Consider the following 20,149-nt stretch of genomic DNA (forward strand, 5'->3'; position numbering starts at 1 on the left):
CTAAGTGCTGGGGTTAAAATGGAAGGTCACTTCCCTAACAAGTGCCTGTTTATACACTTTCTCCATTTCCTTTTGTGGTACAATCAGCTATTGAAGGTTTATATAGGTAAATTATTAGTTCTTTGTTGGATATATTACAAAGGCTTTTGCAATTCGTTTTTTTTTTATTGTTTCAGTGATGGGAATCAAACCCCAAGACCTCACATAAGCTAAGCAGAGTCTTTACTACTGAGCTATCCTACTGTCCCTTTTTGTTTGAGACACGGAATTGCTATGTAGACTGAGCAGGCTTTGACCTCAACTATCGTCCTATCTCAGCTCCCCATGTGCTAGGATTACAACAAATCAGCTTTTCATTCCCTCTCATGCTTTTGGTCTGTATTGAGAGATCTTGAAGGTCCTTTCCTATCCCGAGAGAAAATAAATGCCCAACTGTGTTTTCTTGTGGTTACTTAATGTTTTTGCTTCACATTTAGAACCATTGACTTGAAGACTTATTTTTATTATAAGCAAAATTATTTTATACTCTCATAATTTGGATTTTGGAGTTTCTTACTCTGTTCTGTCATGGTTTACCTTGGACTATCTGATTATTTTACAAAGAGATTACTTGAAAGCAATCACAGATACTTTAGCAACTATAAACTAGAGGAGAAGGGGTCTTTCTCTAGAGCCCTTTTTCTCTGGTCTCCTTTTTACAGGAATTTGACTTAAAAGGTTCAGATGATACTCTAGTAAGATTGTTGGGCAATTCATAATTCTGGGGGGAGGATTACTGTGAAGGATATATATTTAAATGTGGATTATTGACCTGACAAAATATAGAAATTGGTAACATCAACTTAGATTGGCAAGCTTCATTATAAGCTGTGTATGTTTTGGTCATTATGAGGTAGCATTTACCATTGAGTGTAAAAGATTGTTCTGAGAATGTCTGGTACTGAGAGCACACTAAGGGTAAAATTGTACCTTCATTCTCAGGTTTTCTGCAAGAGAAGACCTGCCTTGGGTGACCTTTCTATATACTTTGATTTGTGGGTTAAAGGAGCTAAACACTTGGTCATGTTTCATTGGAACAGGCTATGTGAAATTTCCTTTGAAGTAGGGAGAAGGCCCTGTTTGAAGCTTTTACCCAATCTGACTACTTGATGGATGTGAAAGCAAGCTACTTTTGTACTCATTTCAGACCAAGTGGCTGGGTGTTATAAAGACTTTAGTGAGCATAACACTTTCACTCAAACAGCCAGCTCTTCCTACATCCTCACTTCTTGGGGAGACAGACAGACAGACACACACACACATACTCACACTCACACCAACACAAAATCCCCACACAGTCTGTAGGGAAAACTGGAATTGTTCTAGCATGCTTACTTACGGAGTGCATCTTGTTTTCTGTTTTGTTCTCAGCCTTGGCTGAGTATGTGTCTCTGAGGAAGTGCACTGTGACAGTACAGGGACCAGAACAGGTTTCTGTGTAGGGCTAGTCATAATTTCAAGTCATCGTTCTAAGGGTAGAGCTGGAATTATTTTTCCTTAAGCGATATTTGTCCATATGGAAGCTGTTTGTCACTTCTGCTGGCTTACATACCCTTGAGATTTTATTTTAATATATATATATAAAGCAAAGAGTTTGAGGTTATTTGTAGATTTTAAAATTTTGTTAAATAAAAGAAATAGATTATCCTAGGTTTGATTCCTCATGAACCTCATTTATTTTTCTTAAAATCATAAAGTTATAATTAGAATAGCCTTTCAAAATTGTTTAGCTTTAAAGATGTTGGATTCTTGAAGTAGTGGGCCCATAATGACAAACTAACCCACATTTTCTTAATTGTATAGAGGCAAAAATTCCAAGAAACATACCTTTTGTCAATTCATGTATGCTGTACTTAGAGATTTCTTGTTGCTACTGTATTAAGACATGTACCATTGTAGCCCAGGCTAGCCTTGACATTGAGGTAGTCCTGTATCTTGACCTCCTGAGTGGTAGGATTGCAGGTGTGTGCCACCATGTCTAGCTTGGTAATAGGTGTCCTGATCAACTTCTTTAGCTCCATCCATTTAGTTTGAAGACATGAAGAGCTGTCTTCAAACATTTCCATAGGTGCTTGTAATTCACGCAGTCCCAAAGGTTCAGACTCCAAAGGCAACATTAGAAGGCTGAAACAATTTACACTCATCAGAATCTGTGCCTCTCTGTAGAGCTTGTAGCTTTATTTCCACCAGTGCGCTGTCATTTTTCACAGTTGGTGATTGCTTAAAACCTTGGGGCAGCTCAGCAATGGCGAATGGGAACTGAGTTTGAGATCTGAACTGATGAGCTTGTTGGGTAGCTGTTAGGAGTCATTCCGAACATGAGCTACATAGGATTCAGCCATGCCTTCCCTACTCAGCATTTTGTGGGACCTCAAGATCAGAAGGTTTATATTCTCTCTCCCTACTCCTCTTTCCTCTCTTCCTCCTTTTTTAAAAAGATCTATTTATTTATTTATTTATTTATTTATTTATTTATTTATTTATTTATTAAATATAAGTACACTGTAGTTGTCTTCAGACACACCAGAAGAGGGCATCAGATCTTATTACAGATGGTTGTGAGCCACCATGTGGTTGCTGGGAATTGAACTCAGGACCTTTGGAAGAGCAGTCAGTGCTCTTAACTGCTGAGCCATCTCTCCAGCCCCCTCTTCCTCCTTTTCTTTCCTCCTCCCTCTCCTTCCTATGGACTTAAATGTCACTTCTCCCAGGGAGAGCTTTGTTGAAATCTATCTCCCCAAGTAGATTGGGTCATTTTGTCTGAATCTCCCTCCGCTCTTTTATTCATTGCAGTTTTAAAGGTTGTAATTGAGTGGTTGTTTGTTGATATGATTGTAATTTATAGGGACGGTTTTGATTACTGGTATATTCTCAACAGCTAACACAGTGAGTGGTATGCAGTGGACACTTGGTAAATAGGTGAATAAGTTCATGAGTGGATAAGACTTGTATAGTAATGAAGGAATGGTGTTGAAGGGCACAAAGAGTGTCTGGCTTCAGGCAGTGAAAAGCAATAGAGGAGCAGGACATGAGAGATGCGAATGAATTGTGTTCAAGGGTTCGAGACCAGGAAATTCAAGAGCATTTGTGGAATGAGAAACAGGTAGATAATATTCAGGAATGGTGAAGCAGTCCTTGAATGATTACTTCAGGTGTTAGGGTAAGATTCTTTAGTAGCTGTGGTCATACATATTTGGATGGGGAAGTCTTGAAACTGTAGTTTTATAGTGGCCAAATAAGGATCTAAAGACCAGTTACCACAATAAACAGTGGCCCAGAGGAAAAACAATGACACAATGTGACCTAAGTCAGGCAGAGGCAATGTGACCTAATTCATGGCTGGGGGGCATAGATAAAACATTCTGACACTGGTGTCACAACCATTCAGGAGGTTGAGGCTGGAGGATCTTTTGAGGCCCGGATTTTCAGTAGGCCTGGGTAACAGAGACCAGTCTTTAAAGAAACTAAAATAGTCCAGAGAAAACAAAGAAGTTAAATCAACAGAAAAGCAATAGCTATGAAAGCGAGAGATGGAGTGAGGACATGGCGTGATCAAGAAGAAAGATCAGAACTTGTGACATACTGGCTGTGCATGGAAAAGTGGGGGTGTCAGTCATAGTAAGGGGACATTTTAGTGTAAGGAAAGAAAAGCTTGGGCTTCAGGTAGGAGAAGGCACAGTGAGTGGTCAAATCTAGTCCTAGATACTTATAAAGACAGGTAGACCATTTTACAGGTAAAATGGACTTAACGGTACCCTGAAAAAGGAGAGGGAGGCCTGTGACCTGGGCACTAATGCTGGAGTACTACACTCACTGGTAGAGCAGCCCTTTGCATTACTGTGCAGAGAACATTACATCCTTTCTGTCTTATCCTTTCCAGACTTCCTCTTAACCAAAAGGCAGGGAAATGGTGCTCTGTTCCAGAGAAAAAGCTTGGCTTTACTTTTGCATAGCTGAAAGGCTCACTAAAGTGTAGTCCCCAAACAAAAGGTTTCCCAAACCAAAGACCAGTCTGTTCTCAAAAGTAAATTTTGCCTCTGCTTCTATAGAAACCAAAAGGCTTCTGGAAGCTTCCAAATATCACTTTATCTTTACAGTCAGAAATGCTTCAGAATGGTTTCAGAATGTTGGAGTTTCATATGATAGTTACAATCAATTTTTTTTTGCTTTTTTGTAATGCTGAGATAAAACTCAGGGTCACATGTATGACAGGCAAGTGTGCTAGTACTGTATTGTACCCTGACTCAGCTCTGGGATGATCTGAGTGGGCATTGATTGTGTATTTGACTCTGCACTTTCACATTTAGAAATCTGTGCTTCAGACAGATTCATGCAATTGTACAGTGCAGCATTGATTGAACATTGATTGATGTAGGCTGCACGTGTTGGTGCATACCTATAATCCCAACACTCCAGAGTCTGAGAGGTACACTTGCCATGAATTGAAGCCCAGCCCGGGCTATACAGCAAGTGAACACTAGGTTATCCTGGCCATATGGCAAGAGCCCCATCTACATTGACCAGGATATGACTGAATAAGATTATGTCCTCTTGAATATGCATTACTATGTGACCATTAATATGTATGTGGTCTTTATTTGTGTGCTCATGTGAATGGGTTTCTATGACATCAGAGAATGAAAGCAAGTATATGTGTGTCTCTGTCTGAGCTGTGAATACATAGATATGTATGGAGGGAAGCCTGGAAAGATAGATATGAAAAATACTAACAGTGATTGTTTCCAAATAGCGGGAGGAGGAAACTAGACAGAAATCTCTAAAGAAGAAACTGGAAACAGACTTTTTTTTAAGTCAGGGGCTGGACTTAGTGGTAGAGGGTCTGCCTAGCATGCGTGAAGTCCTGGGTTTGATAACCAGTACTGCAAATTTTAAAAAATCAAAATTTTAAGATTAAAACACTTTTGTATGGTCTTATTTGGCAGTTGAAAAAGCATTTGTTGGAGATGGAGAAGCACATGCATAAGAGACCAGGAAGGGGACCAAGCCGAAAACCCCACTGTTGTAGTCTTTACAAACCTTTGCAGGCACATTGAGCAATGGCCTCTTTTGCATTTTCCATTTGTGGATTTGAGATTGTATTATCAAGTTTTGGGGTAGGGGGAGCATGCCATTCCTCTTGCCCTGCCTTCCTTTGGAAACTTTTCTCAGATCATTGCCTTGCTATTACCCAAAACCAAACTGGCTTCTCTGAGTCCAGACCAGCTGGGTCCAACTTGATGGGGCATCACGGTTACTTAATGCTTTCTGAAGGCAGATTTCTGGGCTCTGCTCCATTCAGTGGCTAAGGATACAGTATATCAGGGACAGCATGGGGGGCTTCTCAGAATTCTGATCTTAAAGCACACTGTGGTCCCTGAGAAATCCTCTCTCTGTACTGGCTTCTACTTGTGCCTGTATGATTTTCTGCTTTCTCCTGTGTGATTAGCATTGGTAAAAAGGAAGGAGGAAGCAGAGTATGACTCATCGTGGGTCACAAATGGTTGGGTTTATCTGAATGGGAAAATGAATAAAGTGCAGTTTAATAGACTTGAGATTTTAGTAATATGTAGTGCTTCTTGAAAGTAGCCTATTTGAAGTGGGGCCCTCTCAGAAGGAAGGATGGTCAAGTAGCTTCCTACGCAGTGACTTGGGCCTAAGAGATGCCCTCCAAATAATGGCTGCTTTACTGGTAAGTGGAAGGGAAGGAAAAATCTTGGGAAGTCTTAGAATTTAGCTGTTTTATAAGTGAAGATTTTGTGTTGGGGAAATATTTGCTAATAGTAATAGTCACTGTCTTGAGTCCATTCCACATACATTATTGTTGGAATGACTTTATCTTTGTTCTTTATAAAGTATCTTAACCAGTCTGGGATGTAGCTTACTGGTAAAGGGCTTGTCTGGGCCTCTATTCCCTCCCTAGCATTGTGGATCTATTAACTGGGTGACCAGTGGGAGTTATTAATGTCCTAAAACGGTGATGAGCAACCTCAGTTGCTCCCAGTAGTTACCCCCTGAAACTAAAGCATCAACTCTTCTGGAACTGCAGTTATGGACAGTTGTGAGCCACCATGTGGTTGCTGGGATTTGAACTCGGGACCTCTGGAAGAGCAGTCAGTGCTCTTAACCACTGAGCCATCTCTCCAGCCCCATGATACTTCTTTACTACCTTTGGATGGCCTCTGTAAAGCTGGTGGCCATCAGTTAAATCATCTGCTTTATTGGTTTGATAACAGATGCTTCTATTTGGACACAGTTTTCCTCAGCAGTCATTTAGCACAGGATACTCTGTGTCTAGTGGTCAGTAGATAGTATCCAGCTAGAAGCCAGAAACTGGTAAGGAGTGAAACTCTAGGGGTTCATCTGAATAAGAAAAATGAATAATGCAGTCCAATGAACTTGAAAAGCTGATAACAGACCCCACAAAGCAGCAGCTTTGCTCCCCTTCCCTTTCTTACTTTAATTGGGTCCCCTGGCTCAGAATTATCAATCTTGGATTATGAGTTTTGAGGAAATGGTGGCTTGGTGGTTGTTTTTAAAGGATTTTCTTTTTGAGAAACAGTTACTAAGCAACCGCTGTGGCCTGCTGCTGCTCTGTTAGAGTTCAGTGGGCAGGGTCACCTCCAAAGAAGGTTATGCATAGATGAGAGCAAAACCCTTGAAGATAGATTGGATATCACTCATCGGTGTTCTGAATTTGGGGGTTGTGTTGCTTTAGTAAGGCAGGGTCTTGGGTTATATTCCAGGCTGACCTAGGATTTGTGCCCCTTCTGCCCTAGCCTTCTGGTACTGTGGTTACTGGTATGCGGCACTGAGCTAGATTCAGTCCAGGTTCTACGTACAGTTGTACTGTTCTTTGATTCATCGTCACCAGGGAAGTACTGCCTGGTCAAATCTCTTGCCTGCATGGTTCTTCGCTGAGTGAGTGAGTGAGCTTGAAGGGAGGGCCTGGAAGGAAGGAGTGAGAAATGATCCCTGATTCAGGGGTTAGAGGCCAAGCCCTGGAGTGAGGTAAGTATCCTGTCTCTCCCAACAGCCCAAGGCTTCTATGACAGATCAGTCACCACCCTTTACATTTAGATTAGGACAGCTTATTTGTATTGATGTGTTGCCTTGTAAGTCTCAGAACAGGCACAATGTCCAGCTGCTGTGCGCCGCCCCCCCCCCCCCCCCCCCCCCCCCCGCACCACCATTTAATAGGTGAGTCAGTGAGTCAACTTCCTCTAGGATTGTAGGGACAGGAGTAAGTAAGGTGGACAAATTTCAGTGACACTCAGTGTGTGATGAATGAAAGAACATGTGAATTTAACTGGTTGGCTCCATTGATACCACAGGGAAGAAAAAGAAACTCTGAGAGGAGGAGATTTATGTGACTTTTAGCTCCACCCGTCCTTACCTTGGCTTCTGCGCATTTCCCTTTTCACCCAGCTGAAGGTCAGGTTGCTTCGCCCAGGGAGCCGAGGGGGGGAGCCGAGGGGGGGGGGGAGCCGAGGTGGAGGGCAGGTGTTGGAGCAGGTGTTGTGTTTTCTCCCACAGAGTCACACTGACTAGGTGGGGTTGCTTCTTGCCAGCCCCTATGTGGTGCGTAAGAATGCTTTTGTGAAAATCTTCCCCTGGAAGTGCAGTTGCTCAACCTTCAGCCTCCAGTATAAATCTTGACTGCTTTTAAAGTCAGCTTGTCACTGAAGTCCGCCTTGTTTTCTGATATTTCTACATTGTGTGCCTCTCAGCATACCCCATTTTACAAACAGTTATAGACCTGAAAATGTTGTGTTAAGGAGAGCTCGAGATTTAATGCTGGACAAATGGTTGCAGCTTGTTTCTTTTTAGACTTTGTACTGGGATCTACTCTGTCTTCACTAAAAATGTCATCCTGGGGAAACTGTCCTCCTTCCCTAACAGTGATTGGATAGCCTCTGGTCCCTTCCAGCCCCCCTGCCCTGTGTCTCAGGGCCATCTGTTCTCTGCAGCCCGCTTTTTGGGAAAGTCTCCTTGCCCATCTGCTCTCCTTGGGCCTTAGTGCCTGCTCTAAAGATTTATAAAGGCTGCCCTGGAACCTCTTTCCAGTTGTTATTTTGTAAGGATCAGTGAGATTTTGAAGCAGATAAAAGCTGTTTCCATTTGACATACCCAAATGCAACTCTTTTTTCCCCCTAGGTGCCTTTTTCCTCTTCTTGGTGGGGAGGGTTGGTCTGTCTTTCTCAACTTGGGGGAGGGACTCTGCTTATCAAAGCAGAGATTCCACCTCTCGGCTGCTTTGAAGCCTAGTGTCCTCCTGACTTTTTGACCAGGGGTGTGCTGGCCCAGGGAGCTCCTTGGCTTCATTCTTTTCCCCTTGTCTCCCTGACAGAGTACAGTCGCTTTGAATCCAAGATACATGACTTGCGCGAACAAATGATGAACAGCAGCATGAGCTCGGGGTCGGGGTCTCTCCGGACCAGTGAGAAGAGGTCCTTGTACGTCAGGTAAGCTGCCCCTCTGAGCACCGGGCCTAGTTCCTGTCTAACTGCTAGGGTGGGGATTGTGTACTCCCTGCACTAAACCAACACTCTGTACTGTGTGCTCACAGCGTGGGTTTTATGGTCAGTATCTCCTCCCTTTTGTGAACTGCTTTCTTCCTTTTCACTCACAAATGAGTCAGTCCAGGAAATGTTCTGTTTGCTCTAATTGTAAGACTGTTAGGTGATTGTTGCTAGTCAGCGTTCACGTAACACTTGAAATTTTGAAGTTTGTTACTTGAGAATCTCTGCTTTGAGGGGGAAAGTTAGCATCTCCTTCCACATATGCATGGTAGACAGGAGGGTCTTCGTCTGAGCATATCACTTATTACAGACCTGGTACTGGGTTTCTTAGGAGACCAAAGAGCTGGCAGGTTGCTGATTCTGAATGTTCTGCTATGTCCCCGGCCCCTTCTTTCCACCCAAGGCATGTGATTCATAGGACAAGATGGCGTATTCACCCTAAGAAGGGAAAGGCAGAGACAGCTTATTGTTGAAAGCTATGTGGTGACATTGTCAAAGACTGAGCTTTTGACCCTTGAAGGGGTCAAAGTATAAAGCCTGCAGCTAGCCGACTGATAAGGGAGCACAAGCTTTTCTTAGAATTAGGGGCAGTTTCCTTCTTCCTGCCTCGCTCTTGAGCACCAACAGGCTGGTTACCAGCACTCTGAGGTTAGCTGCCTTACAAAAATGATGGGATTACTCCTTAGTCTGTCCAGGCGCATTTAACTGGCTGAACATTTTATGGTGGCCTCTGATACTTGCCGGAGGCGGGAAGGAGAGGCCAGTTGCCTGGTAACGTGACAATTACTGTGTCATTGGGGTGTGAAATGACGGTAGCTAACTGATGTCAATGCTAATTGCAGCTCTCACGTGCTGCTTCTCTTTTTCCAGTTAGTCAGTGACCCTGCTGCACTGGGAGTCCGCCTAGGGAGCATTCCGTGCATCCGAGGCCCGCTAGACTCCTTAGAGTTCTAAAGTGAACCCTGCACTCTGCTCTTTGTGGGCGGAGAATCTTTGCTGCATTCACCGCCTGCTGGCGGCACAGGAGGGGAGAGAGGCTTGACTAGGCCCAGCCTTCTTTCCAGTCTCCTTCCTGGAGAAGGAAGGCCTGTTGGTGGCCACTGAAGCTCTTGCTCAGGATCTACAACATGGACAGTGGGTCTCTGATGTGGGGGAACCATCATGTGCTGTCACCCCCAAAAAGTGGGTAATATTTATGTGACTTGGTCAGGATTGTTCCGTTCCATGCTTCCAGCCCCCGCAGATGTGGCACTTCAGTGTGCGTGGGAAGCTCTCTTTAGGCAAGACAGTTCCTTCAGAGAGCTTTATTTTTAGATCTCTCCTCTCCGCCTAGCCTCTGCTAGTGCTGTCCCTGCCTGGGTAGGGGACAGGCACTGGCTCTTGCTGTGGAACACCACTTTGTCGCTGAGGCAAGGTATCCACTCACCCGGACTCAGGGAAGGAAGGGAAAGAGGCTCTTTCTAGCGAATTAGTTTTATATAATCTGTCCCTCACCTTGGCTATACAACTTTGTCCTCTGAGGAAAGTCGATATGGTTAGAATAGGAACTGTTTGTGAGTAGAGGCAATCTGGAAATCTTTAAGGTGACAGCTGGGAGCAGGAGCCCTTTCCTGGGCTAACCCCCTGGCCTGCTCTCTGTAGCCCAATACAGCCTTTGAATTTATAATCCTTGCTTCAGCTTTTTGAGGAGTGGGATTACAGGCCTGCACAACTAGTTTCAGCTTGTTTCCTACATTCTTAAAAAGGAAAAAAAAATCCATTGGTACCAATAGTTCCCTAAACTGTTACCTCCTCTCTCTGAATTCTGTGGCAGGAAACACTAGTTCCCTAAGAGACAACTCTGACTGTAGACAAACAAGTCCTTTAGTGAGGCTGGGCAAATGCAGGCACGCGTGTTGTACTCACCAACTCTATGCCTGCATACCTGTGTGTGCATGTGCGTGCATATGCGTGTGTGTGTGTGTGGGGTGAAGGCTAGGTGGACTGCCTGTGAGCCCAGGATTTCTCTTCGCCTCTGCTTCTCCAGTACTGGGATTACCGGCAGGCATGTGCCATCATGGCCAGCACTGGTGTGCAGGTGCTAGGGGTTGAACTCAGAACCTCAGCTTTGCACAGCAAGTACTTTTCTGACTGAGCCATGTCCCCATCCCCAAACACAAGATTCTTTACCGTTTTTAGTGTCCCGAAAACACTGTCTTGGACAGTAGGCAGTGTTGCCCCCTGGAGATTCGAACAAAGGACTATCATTCACAGACGCCTAGCCCCCTAACATCCCGGCTGCAAAGGTTTGGAATCAAGTACTCTCCACTGCCACTTCTTCCAGTCACTTCTTCAGTGGCTTCACGTGTTGGGAGCACTAATTTTTTCAGCCTGGTGACATGATTCCTGAGCAGCCCACGAAGGCTCCAGAGGAGCCTTTGCCAGGGATGAGCAGTGACCTCATGGCTGCCATATTCAATGACTGGTTGATGGGTCCACACCAGCCTGACATCCTCATCACCTGTGTTTCTACCAGACATTGGTCCTGCTGCTCCACAGGCTCTGTCTGCCCTGCTAACTGTCCGAAACACCTCCTTAGCTCTGGGCTCTAGATAGCAGTATCACTGCTTTCTGGAGCCTCAAACCTGCATGTCAACAACCTGATGGGCATGTGCAGAAGATCAAACTGCTCACCTCATGTCTCAGACAGGGCATATTCAAACTGACTCCTTCCCTCCTCTTAGCGTGCCTTAAGTTAATTTCCTTACCTTGTCACGTGGAAAAGGGATTTGTTCTGTCACCCAGGGCACATTTCAGTCCAATGTAAGGATGAAAGAGCTCATAATCAAAAGTCTGAAAGGGAATGGACTGCCTCTTGAGAGAAGGTATTTGATTTTTTTTTTTTTTTTTTTTTTTTGGGTCACTGAAGGGGTTATACAAGAGCCTGGGTGACTTTTTGCCCTGGGCATTGCAGAATTAAAGCTGAAGCACTATGTGGGCCTGTTGTACTCGGAAGCTTTTAGTAGTGTGCTGGCATCTTCTGCTTAAACGGAACCCAGGTTGCCCGCACATCAAGATCTTTATTATTTTCTTTAAATGGTCTTAAACTCATTTGAATAATAGTATATTATGTTCCCATTTTGCATATGAAAAAACTGAGGTTTGAATGAGACAGCTAGGAAACTCCCAAACTGGAATGTGAACTGAGTTGCATTGACCTTTAATAAAGTGTAATTCATTCAGTTTCCCCAACTCCATGACTGGTTACATTAGCTGGAGTGCTGGTAAGAAAAAATATATCCCTAGCTACCCCTTCTAGAGCCTCAGGGCTCTGTGTGTACTGATATTTTTTCTTTTTTGGTCATTGTTGACACTGTTTGGTCAGTTGGTCTCTCCCCAGTATCCAGGATTGATTGAATCTAGGGCCTCATACATGCTACCATTAGGCTAGATCGTCATATAATTCTTTTTTCTTTTGAGACAGAATCTCACTGTGTGACCCAGGCTGACTTCAGTCTTGAGCTCCTCCCACCCCAGCATCTCAAGTAGCTGGGATTACAGGCCTGTGCCTGCGGTCTGGTACAAAGTGTGTTTTTAACAGTCAGAATGCTCGAGAATGGCTACTTTATACTCTGATTGACACTTATTTCAGTGGAGCTACTAAACATCATGTTTCCTGTTCTGTGGAAGGCAGGGAAGTGGTGGTCGGCTTCCTGTCTCCTGCAGCTGACTTTTACCCAGACAGTGATGTGTCTGCATTCAGTTTGGGTTTCAGTTTAGGTTTCAGTTACTCTCCCCTCCCTTCTCCCTTCCCCTCCACTCCCTTCCCTTCCCCTCCAATCCCTTCCCCTCCCCTCCCCTCCCCTCCCATCTCTTGCCCTCCCCTCCCCAGGATCTATTTTCCTCTTGTTTGCATGGGTTTCCAAAGCTATTTTGAAGGAGGCAACTCCCTCTCTTAGGGGGCTGCTGCTGTTTTGAACATAGGGGTTATAGAAGTTTTTTTTGGGGGGGGGGAGATGACAGTGTCTGGACACTGGCAATCAGCTTTAAAACCACCAGGAACTTAACGAGAAAGCCCTTTCCTCTCTTTATCACATTACAACCATCACTTATTGGGCGAGTGTGATGAACAGAGCCTTTGTGTGTGCCTAGGGCTTTTGCTCTGCTACTGTGGTATTCTGTGTTGGACTGGACCACAGAAATCACCTCTCATGCCACTGGCTCACAGTTCGTTGATTAGATGTTTAATTTAGACCAATTATATGTGAAGACAAGGCGATGCTACTGAGTAGGTTTAAATTCAGGACCTGCCTTTGATTTATAAATGAATGAATGACCCAGGACTCTAAAGGTTGCCCAAGAGGCTCACTTGTGCAATTGTAGAAGTAGCTTTTGAATGTCGCAGACTCATCTGACTGCATTCTTTGCAGCCTCAGGACAACATTCTGGCAGTTTAAGAATTTTGGCCTCAGGCTGGCCATCTCCCAGTCTTCTTCCCACTCTAAAATGAAAATCCTGTTGAGGCATCTGTAGTTTTGGTTCAATGAAACAATGTTAGTATATTGGCTTGGTCACCAAAAAAAAAGACTGGAGAGTGCTTTTTCCGTCAACAACAGGACACTTTGCCCAGGGTGGTGTTCTTTGAAGCTCAGCTTGATTTTTTTTTTTTTTTTCATTAAGCTCCAGTAGGGGATGAAGATGCTAAAAAGAAACTATTGGCAGACTTCTCTGTCTGACAGAATTGGTGGTAGTGACAATTATTTATTTTTGCAGGGTTAGGGGTCAAATCCAGAGCCTGGAATGTACTAGCAAGCACTCTACTGCTAAACTGAACTGTACACCTAGGCTTGTGTATGGAAGTCACCGGTGCTACCAGTGGCTGCTGGAACCGCCTGTTTCCAAGCATAGTGCCATAATCATTCTGTCCTTCCCAGCATCTGCAGGACAGGGAGCCCCACAGGATAGCTTATTATGGGTTGTTGGTCCTTGAATGTCTCTTAAAATTCATGGTTGCCCTTTAGGGCTTGGCCCTTTTAGGTAGACTAGAGGTAAAGTCCCTGACCTGCTCCTTTTCTGAAGGTGTATCAAGATAACTGACTCTGGTAGCCACATTTGATGCTACCCTTATGATCAGTGTCCCTTGAAAATTTGGCTTTAGAATTTTAGGTTGTTCTTGGAAGCTGCTGGAAACTTTAATTTTCTACTAAGATCAAGAGCTGATGTATATAACTGCTACTTTATGGTTTTCTGTGCTCGTATTAGGCCAACCGGGCACTAGGTAGGCTGTCCAGTCTTCAAATTATACTTTGAAGTATAATTTAACTTTAACATTTTAGTGATACCCCAGACCCCAGTTTCAATGAAAGGCAAACACAGTAGAACACTAAGGAATAATAACTTGAGGGTGTTCTGTGGGATAGCCTGGGCTCATCCACCCTCCACAAGCATTGAGAAGGGCTTCCTCGGTGGTCTGCTATGAAAACTCAAAAATAATCATGCAAGAAGTAAATTGCAATAAATAGAATTATAAAGGAAGGCTGCTACCAAATGTCCGGAATGGATTACAAAGGAAATTTGGGGTATGTAGTATCACAAAGCAGGAGAAATTTAGGCTGGATCACGGAGGATTTGTACAAGGGGCTGAGAAGAACAATACAACCCAGGCAAGACAGGCAGTCAAGAGGTCAGCAAAATCCTGTGAGTTCTGCAGAAGCAGCCCTTGCCTTGTAGCCTCTTAATACTAAACTGTTCTTGTTTACTGTGTTGGGAAACCTGCCTAACGAGTTCCCTCCAGGGAGTTGCATTTTCATTGTATTCTTGCCTGTTAAGTTTAAGGTGCCACAATGGCTGTGCAAGGTGCTTATGACTTCTTTGGATCTTTTATATGCAACCCTCAGAATTTATGATCTGAACTACAAAGACTTTTGCTAGGCAATCTGTTTGCTCAGAGCTGATTATATCCTTCTTATTGAGGGGTCAGCTGAAATGAAGATTTGCAGAGTCTCCCAGAACTGTATGCATTACCCCTGTGGATGGGCACATGCAAGATCTCTTTGAAGATATTTTATTTTTTTAAAGATTTATGTATTTATTATATACATTGTAGCTGTCTTCAGACACACCAGAAGAGGGCATCAGATCTCATTACAGATGGTTGTGAGCCACCATGTGGTTGCTGGGAATTGAACTTGGGACCTCTGGAAGGGCAGTCAGTGCTCTTAACCACTGAGCCACCTCTCCAGCCCATGAAGATATTTTAAAAGTCACCTCTTAAACAGTAGAGCTCCCAAGACCTTTGGAAACATTGTCTCCTTAACTGATCAGGCAGTGGCCTTCAGTGCTGGAATGCCAAGACCAGTCTGGGATTTGAACCTGAACACTCCTGGGTCTATCATGCCTTGTGCTGATGGAACAGCAGTGAAGGGTTCTTTGTGCTATTTCTCTATTTTCCCAGGCCTTATTGTATAGTTTCTTCTTCAAACAATTCCATATTTTTCTGGTTCGACCTTGATGATGGATACGTCATAGGGTACCTAGGATCTGCCTCACCTTGGGGCTTAAGTACACAGGCATGGCTGAGAGGCTGGGAGTTGCTTTCTGCTGGTTACACAGAGCACTGTGGCTGTGGGCTTGGGAGTGAAAATAGTTCTGGAAGCTTTGACCTTTCATGACAGTGTTTCTAGTGACCTCACTGGTCCTTAATTTAACCTTAACTTCATGAAATTCTTTTTATTGGGCCAACAAGATAGCTCAGTGAGTAAAGGTGCTTCCCATAGAATCTGGAATCCTGTTAAACTGAGTTTGATTGGCCAGATCCCACCTGAAGGTTAAGGCAAGTAAACAACTCCACAAAGTTGTTCTTTGATTTCCACAAGGTGATATTCCTGGCCAACAACAACAACAACAATAATTACAATAATAATTGAGGAAGATGTTAAAATTCTATTACAATTCAGAAGAAAAGGGGGTTTCTTGTCATCCAACACACCTGTCCTCCAGTAAACTTACATGTACACACACTGCAGATCTTTTTATTATGTCTTATTTTTAGGTGTGAGGACAAAGGTTTGGCTTTTTTTTTTTCCTTCCTGTTGTCTCTTTGTGTCAGAGGTTGAAATGGTTCTGGGTCATTTGGGCCTTGCATATGGTAAACTTCAACTCTGGGACAGTGATTCAGTTTGGCTTTAAAAGAACTAGTATCTATCTTAATTTCTCTGGGTTAAAGGTGGAGAGGAAGGAACTGTGAGAGGCTTGGATGAAGGAGGTACTTAGAATAAAAAGGTTGAGGCCTGTCCCTTTATTAGGACTCTAGGCTACTTGGTTAACTATCACTGATAGAAGGCCACAATTTTTTTTTCTTTTTTTTCTTTTTTGACAATTTTATGGGTGTGTGTATGTGTGTGTGTGTGTGTGTGTGTGTGTGTGTGTGTGTGTATAGCATGAATTTTGGTAATTTTCACCCCCATTTTTTGTTCCTTTTGTATGTGACCCACTATGGTTAATTATGACTGCTTGCATGAATAGGAATGGAGTTCTTTACTGGAGCTTGAAACTTATCAATGAAGAAAATGACCCTAATGTCCTATGTATTTCTAGACCTGGCCTTCATTTGAAGAATATCTTCTAGTTCTTAGCATATCAGAATTTTTACAGGAAATGGGGAATAGATTTGGAGAAAAACTTGTATCATGGGTTTTGAAAACAGACCAAAATCAGGACAAAGGAAGAAATTGTTGAAGGAAATACCCTGGCTCATTACATGCTAGAGCTAGAAAGAAGCTTCAAGAATGCCTAAGAATTTTTTTTTTCTTTTAGACAGCAAAGTGGACAGAATGAACTTTGAGGTCCCAATTTTCTGCTGAGTTACTTTTTTTCCTATTGGCAGTCCTGATGGACAGAAAGGGGAATTCTCAGTTCATTGTTTGGGTTCATCACTGTACATATTAGTTCAGACTTTAAAACTTAGGTATCATTTTTGTATGTCCTTAATAGTCATGGCTTACAAGCATTGTCCATTCCTTTCTTTGATATAGCCTTGTCCAATCATTCATAGAGCAGTCAAACAAAAGCCAAATGGAACAGGTGCTACTTTTTAATGGGAATTTGGAGTTATATAACCTTTTGACTTTGTTTGCCAGGGAACTTAAAGCCTCTTCTGAAGTAGAAGGCGCAAGCCTGTACTTAGTGGAGCTGTTTCTCAATTTCTCCATTAATCGACTTACATTTTTGGAAATTGTAAAGGGAACACATGCTGTGGTTGCAAAACAAAGTGAACAGTACAGTCCTAATGTGGCTTTCTTGCTGGCTTGGATCTGTGTGTGTTGAGTGTTGTGCAGTGCCTGAGCTTATCTCAGAAGTAGATGCTATATAAGTTTTAGTCAAACTTTCAGATGTTTAAAAATGACAAATTATTGGATTCTTGGCATCTAGAAAACTCATTTGTACTAACTCTCCCCTATATCCCTACTTGTTGTCACCAAAGGCCAAGCCCAGTTCTTTGGGTGTTAAAACATACCTTATGTTTCTACCCAGTCAACTCTATGTTCTGATCTTTATATATACTGTTATCTACCTCAGTTCTTTTGTTTAGCTTTAGTTTTGTTTTCAATTTTTGAGATAGGATCTTACTAGTTGTCTTAGTTACATTTTTATTACTGTGCCAAAACATCATGACTAAGGCAACTACTAAAAGAAAGCATTTAATTAGGGATTTGCTTACTGTTTCAGAGGCTTAGTCCGTGGCCATGGTGGGGGAGCATGGCATCAGGGATGGCACAGGAGCAGTGGCCAAAAGCTTACATCTGATCATCAAGCAGTAGCCAAAGAGAATTAACTGAGAATGGCAGACCTCAAAGCCCAACCCCAGTGACACACCTTTTCCCACAAAGCCACACCTCTTAATCCTTCCCAAACAGTTCTTTTAAGTGAACCAAGCATTAAAATATATGAGCCTATGGGGCTATTCTCATTCAAACCATCATACTATATCTGTCATGCTCATGATCTTTCTGCCTTTACTACAGCCTGTATCATTACACCCAATTCCTGATTCATTTTGCCATCTTTCTATTTCCCTCTCCAAACTTCCAAACTAATGTGTGCTTAATACAAATTCTGCTCTTCTACTTCAGTTTTGGAACTCCTAATGCCATTTTGTTTTGCTCATCAGTTAGAATTACATTGCTCAAGCTTGTTGGTCTTTGTAGAACAGCTGACAGATGCCTGCCTTGTGTTAGGTTGCATGGAACTCAATTCATTTCAAATGCATTGCTCCTGTCACATAGAGCTTGGAAAAGACCTTGTAGACCAAATGCTTTATCTGCTGGCCTCTGCCCCTGCCCTTATTGCTAGGAGTGCATGCATTGTGAAGTAAAGAGCTTTTTGTTCGAGCTTGGATCTTTTCATCTTCAAGTTGCCTCAGCACCAAGTCTCAAGAGGGTTGTTTATACACCCTGTCTTTCATCTGGGCTTGTACACATGGAGATATGGTATTTTGGGCTTGTAGCTTCCTGCTAAGTGAGACAACTGGGATGAAAGTAAAGTCCCCTGACCCGTGTGCACTGTTAAAGAAGAATGAGAGAACCAGGCATGGTGGAACATACCTTTAATTCTAGCACTGGCGAGGCAGAGGAAGTCAATCCTTGTGAGTTTGAGGCCAGCCTGGTCTACATAGTGAGTTCCAGGACAGCCAGAGCTACATAGTCAGACCCTATCAAAAAAGGAGGGGAGGAGGAGGGTGTGTGTGTGTGTGGAGGGGTAGAGAGGTAACCCAACAGTTAAGAGCATTGACTGCTCTTCCAGAGGAGCTGAGATTAGTTTTCAGCATCCAAGGTGGGCAGGTGACAACCACCTGTTTCTGCAGCTGCAAGAGATTCTGCGCCCTCTTCTGGGCTCTATGGGTATCAGCACACATATTACATACTCTCTAACACACATACATATGCAGAAATAGCACCTATTTGTGCTGACTCCACACACTTAGTTAGCATGGGATGAGATGATTAGATTTCTTTAGGTGTGCTTTTTCCCTGAGCAGGAAGTCTGGTGGTACATGGTAGACTAGCTTCACTAGGACCTGAATTTTGGAGCTTTGGTTTACATTTGCTTCCAAATCTCCTCCTCTTTCATATCCCACTGCATTTTAGGGTGGAGCATAGGCAGTGGAACAGGTCTCCTTTTGGCTGATACTGTGTGTCTAGAAGCTTGGAGGAGATGGGCTTTGTGGAAGAATTTCCCTAATGGGTGGGGAATAGGCCGTTTCTTTGAAAAGGAGATGTTGTGTGTGTGTGTGTGTGTGTGTGTGTGTGTGTGTGTGTGTGTGTGTGTGTGTAGTAGGGCCTGAAACGGGGTGCCGTCTCACACAGTCTCTTCCTATGTACTGTGCTATTAGGTTGGCTCTCTTTTGATATCCTATCTGGTTGCCAGTCTCCTAGAATTCAGGAGTGGGATGATCTCTCTTCACTTTTTATGTCTGTTTCAGGGCCCTGTTTGATTATGATCGGACACGTGACAGCTGCCTACCAAGCCAGGGACTCAGTTTCTCTTATGGTGACATTCTACATGTCATTAACGCCTCTGATGATGAGTGGTGGCAAGCAAGGCTGGTGACTCCACATGGAGAGAGTGAACAGATTGGTGTGATCCCTAGTAAAAAGAGGTGAGCAGTCAGGGTTTTTAAGCTTGCTTTTCCTGGTTTTGTTATCTGTCTCTGTTTGTGTCTCTGTCTCTCTCTCCCCTCCCTCTTTTTCCTCCATCTTTCTCCCTCCTCCCCTTCCTCCTTGTCTTCCCACCTTTTTGTTGCTTTGTTTTATGAGACAATTCTCACTCTGTAGCATAGGCTAGACTGGAACGTCCTTTGTAGCCTAGACTGGCCTTAAACGTGCTGCATTCTCGCTGCCTCTGCCCTCTGAGTAGTAGGACTCAGTAGTGCCCCAGCACACCAGTCCTTGTGTTTGTCTTCGCTTGCCTGTCATACTGCGAGTTACTTGAGAGCCCTGTGCATGCCTTGTTAGGCCTTTTGGAATAGAGTCAGTACTTGGGACATGGTAGTCACTAAATGAGCCAGTGTGGTTGTTGTGCCTGCCACAGCCCATTGCTGAGACCTGTGCTGGCAGTAACTAGTCTTCTTGACTCCCAAACAGGGTTGAAAAGAAAGAGCGAGCTCGATTGAAAACTGTGAAATTCCATGCCAGGACAGGGATGATTGAGTCTAATCGGGTAAGTGGGGACCCCCACCCTCCCAAGGCAGTCAGCCAGAGTGTGGAAAGGGTGAGAGGCTTGGAGTTTGGGTTAATATACAAGAGAACTGGGACACATGAAAGGTTGTTATTCAAGGACTGGCTCTGTCCTGCTAGGAAATGGCCTGCTTTTTAGCAAGCTGCAGGAGCCCTGAAAGCCCACAGTTAGTGTGTGGCCCTGCTATTGGGTGACTGGCTCTGGGAGGGGTAGAGCTGGCTGACTTGGTGGGGAAGATGAAACCACTCCTGGTTGTCTTCTGGCAGCAGACCCTGCCAGAGCTGTGGAGATCCTGTTGTTACCACTCCATCTTTCCAGTGTCAGCCCAGAGCATCTGCTTGCCTTCAGACAGCATATAGGGCAAGGGGACTCGCCAT

General features: G+C 43.8%; 1 protein-coding gene across 7 annotated transcripts in view; it reads left to right on the forward strand.

The window, feature by feature from the left end:
• The window catches only part of DLG3 (discs large MAGUK scaffold protein 3), a gene marked incomplete at its 5' end in the record, with an annotated part of 49,222 nt that overhangs the window by 19,652 nt on the left and 9,421 nt on the right, over nucleotides 1-20,149 (forward strand). For all 7 annotated transcript variants that reach the window (XM_080911031.1, XM_080911033.1, XM_080911035.1 and 4 more), the window contains 3 exons: nucleotides 8,387-8,501; nucleotides 19,018-19,194; nucleotides 19,679-19,754. In XM_080911031.1, the coding sequence (XP_080767157.1) occupies nucleotides 8,387-8,501; nucleotides 19,018-19,194; nucleotides 19,679-19,754 (368 nt within the window). The remainder of the gene's footprint in view (nucleotides 1-8,386; nucleotides 8,502-19,017; nucleotides 19,195-19,678; nucleotides 19,755-20,149) is intronic.

Source organism: Micromys minutus, assembly GCF_963924665.1.
Source record: "Micromys minutus genome assembly, chromosome: X".
Lineage (NCBI taxonomy): Eukaryota > Metazoa > Chordata > Mammalia > Rodentia > Muridae > Micromys > Micromys minutus.